Source organism: Nannobrachium achirus (genome assembly GCF_963921795.1).
Source record: "Nannobrachium achirus genome assembly, chromosome: 8".
NCBI classification, from domain to species: domain Eukaryota; kingdom Metazoa; phylum Chordata; class Actinopteri; order Myctophiformes; family Myctophidae; genus Nannobrachium; species Nannobrachium achirus.
The window spans coordinates 23609401-23614400 of NC_137817.1; the positions used below are offsets into that span (position 1 = coordinate 23609401).

Consider the following 5000-nt stretch of genomic DNA (forward strand, 5'->3'; position numbering starts at 1 on the left):
AGCGCTGCAGGCTGTGGTCTTTATTAGCGGACGGGCAGGTAAATCACCACAAAGTAAAACTTCTTGAGACTTGGCTTTAGAGAGCGAGACGCAGAGAGATGGGACAGGAAGACGCTTTCAAGCGTGTCCAAACGGGTTAGCGTCACGCAGCGTGAGACTTACCGCTCTCTGTTTGGTGTGTGTGTGTGTGTGTTGAAGGGAAGTCATTCTTTCATCCTACGATGATATGGTTAATGTGCTAAAGGGCATACCAATGTGTAGTGTGTGTGTGTGTGTGTGTGTGTGTGTGTGTGTGTGTGTGTGTGTGTGTGTGTGTGTGTGTGTGTGTGTGTGTGTGTGTGTAGAGGGTGTTCTGGGGGGTCAGAGAGACTGAGAAAGCAAAAGAATAGGGGTGACGTGTGTGTGTGTGTGTGTGTGTGTGTGTGTGTGTGTGTGTGTGTGTGTGTGTGTGTGTGTGTGTGTGTGTGTGTGTGTGTGTGTGTGTGTGTGTGTGTGTGTGTGTGTGTGTGTGTGTGTGTTTATGAGCAGACACAGAGAGCCTCCATATGGTAACTATAGCCAGGCCGTCCCAGAACAGTCACAACACAGGTTTTGGGAGAAAGACAAACGACAGCTGTATTTTCTCTTCAGGTCTAATGATTTCCCAGCACCACATAATGAGGGGGCAACGCATGAAGGATGACACGTACGCCTATGCATCTCACACGCACGCACACATGCACACGCACGCACGCAAACATGCACACAAAATCGTTTGAATGCACTCTATGTCAGACATCACAGATACACACATAAAATACACACACATGCACACACAAATGTATTTATATACATACATGAAAGCACGCACATGCACACACACACAAACAGATGCGCAAACACACACACACACACACACACACACACACACACACACATACACACACACACACGCGCGCGCGCACAGACGCAGACACGTGAGCGTGACAGAGTGTGCGGGTGAGTGGACGTTTTGCTTACATAAATGTCCATTTAGCATGCGTCACGTTTAAACAAAGTGTTATGGCGAAAGCTCAACTCTGACCCCTCTATCTAGGAGCCATTTCTGGGGATGACTTCATCCATTCTTGTTCTTAAAAAAAGCTGCATATGCTCACATAAAACACACACTCGTTATGTTAACAGGCACGTGTCAGTGCATACCAACGCGAGCCAAACACGTGCGTGAGCGCACACGGGGGAATACGCAAAAATGTTAAATGTAATGACATATGCATAGCGTGTGCGACTGTACGTACACACAAACGTATACATGAAGGAAGTATACACACACCGTACGTACCTTCCTGTGTGGGGTAGTGTGTTGTGTCATTGCCATGGGGAAGCTGTGAGCTCCTTTAAGTTGAGTCTTCTCCCAGAGAGAACCCAGTCGTTGGACACAGGCATCTCCCGTGCACAGAGGAACACTGGATTTACTCTATGAGAGAGAGAGAGAGTTTTTATGCTACGTTTTTTCATACGGTACATATCACACACTATAACAGTGGTTCTCAACCTGTGGGTCGGGACTCCCAGGGGGTCCCCAAATTATTTTGGGGGTTCCCCAGATGATTAACTTAATGTGCAACATTGTTTTCTCACTCAACAGTAAACAAACCAGCATAAAGTTTAAGTGTATGGAGGGTATCTGCACGTTTCTAAAGTGACAATTTAAGGACTTTTTAATAACTCTAAAATGACAAATGAAACATTGACCAAATTGTCAAATATTAGAGGCAGAACTTGTGAAAATAGCCGATCTACATGCTCACAACGCCTCGCAACACGAGGCATTGTGAGTATGTAGATCTGCTATTTTCACAACAGAACCGTGTTATACACAATGTAATGCCTCAACTCTTAGTGCTCGTCAGTGTGGGGAGGGGTCGCTAGTTAAAATATGATTATTTTGGGGGTCGCGGCCTGAGAAGGTTGAGAACCCCCATGACTCTGAGAACAAAATGGACCCGGTTTAATTTGTACACACTATCATAGTTACAGACCTGTAACAGTATATTTAGAACCTCCCCGAGGGGACCCCCTGAGTATCACCATTTATTTTTATGTTATTGTTGTATTCAGCCCATCCTACTACTGTCCCTCCAGATTTCAGTTTTTTGATTGATTAAAATGTTATTAGACAAAAATGGAGAACAGTACAATATAGTCAATACAATAAAAATGTAGTACAGTAGTACAGTAGTTCAAGTACAGTTAAACACCCTGCCTAAAAGGAACATCCCAAATGAGTCCTTTTATGGTGCTCACTTCTCGCCTGTCTATGGGAGAAGTGATAACTACATCCGCCCCTGGCCTCCTGTAAACCAGATCTCTGTTATGTTATTTGTTGCAACGCAGGCAAAGTTTACACTCATAGGTCCTACTGTAACTAACACTGCTGCCAGGCGGTCACTGGTCTTCCCCACACCCAACCTCACAGAACTAAACAACAAAGCTATTGCACGCATTGCAGCGCATCACACACCCACTCAGCCACCACTTTACCCTAAGGCCCGGCCCAGATGCTGCACAGTGTACACCACCAATGAGGTGGAAAAAAGGGCTCGCTTTGGGAAAAACCTGACACCCAAGTCGTGGACGAAAACGCTGCACTTGTATGGCTGTTAGTATTGTATTGTATGGTACAGTATACCTGTAGGTCCAGCAGCATGATGCGGATCCAGAGATGAGGTTGTCTGCTGGTCAGGTTAAAGCAGGACTTGGCATACAGGCAGTAGTGGCCCTTCAAGGGACAGGAGAACGATAGCTTGGCGACGCACCCTCGATTGGAATCTGTTTTACACACACGTGCATATACGCACACGCGCGCACGCACGCACACACACACACACACACACACACACACACACACACACACACACACACACACACACACACACACACACACACACACACACACACCATCATCATTAACACAAAGTGAACCTGCTCAACATAAATACATTCTAACTGTTTGCTTATTGTAGTTAATATACATAAAGAAAATAAGGAATTCAGTTGTGCTTCAAGTTCTTAAATGTATGAATCAGTCACATCTTTCAGTGTTCATATTAATTTCATTCATTCTGTTATTAGGGATGTTTAAGTACGCTCCTTTTATAGAACACCTTAGAGATGAACAGTACTTTGTGTGTTCCTTCTAGGTAAGACCTAAGAGATGTGTATGTTCCTCCTCTATTAAGACAGAGCTGTACAAGTATGTTCTGTTTATGATATTAAGCTGTCCAAGTTGTCTCTATGAGACCTCATGTCCAACTAGAAAAATATTGTTCCTTCGAAACAATTGTGGGCTCGCTTCAAGCCAGAAAACAATGGCTATAAAAGTACAAAATGTCAAGATCGCAGGCAGTGCTCTCTTTGACGTTACTGACGTCAAAGATTGGTCCATTTTGTTCCAAAAATGTGTTGTGCAAAAGTTGACCCGCCGGTGGCGCTATAACAGGCCAATGTAAGAAGGGGGGTATCTGTTCCTTGACCTATTGGGAATGTGCTTGCAAGATTTCACGCACATTGCAGGCTGTGTTCATGATTTGAGGTGTTTTTGGCTTTGGCCACTTTATCGCTGCTTGCAGCTATATTTATTATTATTATTATTTTTTTGTGTGTGCGCACTTCATAGGCATATTAGATAAAGGTCCTTAGATTGTATGTAGAATGTATCATGCAAATTGCTAAAAAAATCCTAACGGGTTTAAGCGTTTCACAAACTGCTCAAAATGATATAGCGCCCCCCTTTGGCCAATTGGGGTAAGATTGGTTTTAGTGATATTTGGACTAACACTCTATACATCTTTGCCAAATGCCATGAACATGTTACTTTGCATGTATGATTTAGAGGCAGAAGAATAATTTGCATAAAACTGCAATATTCATTGAATTATTAAAAAAGCATGTTTACATTTTAAAGAAATCCGATCTGACAGATCTTTAGATATCGGTCCAAAGTTCACGTAAAAAAAGTTTTGTGCACGTGGAGCGAAAATTCCAGAATAAAAGCGGGTTTACGCGTTTTACAAACTGCTCAAAATGGCGGAAAATCGAAGGGCGGCGCTTACTTAACAATGACACAGATGTCTTCCGCTCGAGTCAAAGCACGCGTGTAAGCAAGTTGCATGACTTCAAACGAAACGAGTCATGACTTATGCCCGTTTGAAGTTTGAAATTTCAAACGCTTCGTATAGCGCCCCCCTTTGGCCGATTGGAATAAAATTGGTTTCAGTGATACTTTGACTAACCCTCTACATCTTTGCCAAATGCCATGAACGTGTAACTTTGCATGTATGATTTAGAGGCCGAAGAATAATTTGCATAAAACCGCAATATACATTGAATTATTAAAAAATTATATTTCACTTTAAAAGAAATCCGCCGAGATAAATCTGACCGTATTGGTCCAAAGTTCATGTAAAAAAAAGTTTCGTGCGCGTAACGAAAAAAACCCAGGAGGAGATAGATTTTTACTGTTTTTCATATAATTCCGAATTGTGGGAGACCTAAAGGTCAGAGGTCAAAAGTTAGAGGGTAAAACTTGTTCGGCATGAGGAGACGCATAAGTGTATACAGGTTTCATGGCTGTATGTATAACACAGCATGAGCTATACCTGTTCAAAGATCGCACTTTCGAAGGCTTCCTACAGCGCCACCATTTGGCCGATTGCTATAGAAAATAATAGCACACTTCGCCACTGTAAACTGAACACATTGATGTTTTTATTTTCATTTTCTCACTAAGTATGTAGGAGTAGAACGGAACCGAAGTTCCCGTCTACAGTATGCATGATAGATAAATAATGACAAGAACTAAAGTGTGCTCGCCTATAGGCGAGCCCACAATTACCTTCTGTCACCATAAGACCTTATACAGATGTGTAAGTACAGTATGTTCCTCCTCTATTAAGATATTATAGCTGTCCAAGTTGTCTTCATGAGACCTCAGCTGTCCAAATACGTTCTGTCTCTAT

General features: G+C 42.8%; 1 protein-coding gene across 1 annotated transcript in view; it reads right to left on the reverse strand.

Annotated features, from left to right (window-relative positions):
* The window catches only part of veph1 (ventricular zone expressed PH domain-containing 1), a gene marked incomplete at both ends in the record, with an annotated part of 168229 nt that overhangs the window by 61240 nt on the left and 101989 nt on the right, over positions 1-5000 (reverse strand). The window contains 2 exon segments of the mRNA XM_080731032.1: positions 1322-1456; positions 2672-2811. Of these exon segments, the coding sequence (XP_080587158.1) occupies positions 1322-1456; positions 2672-2811 (275 nt within the window).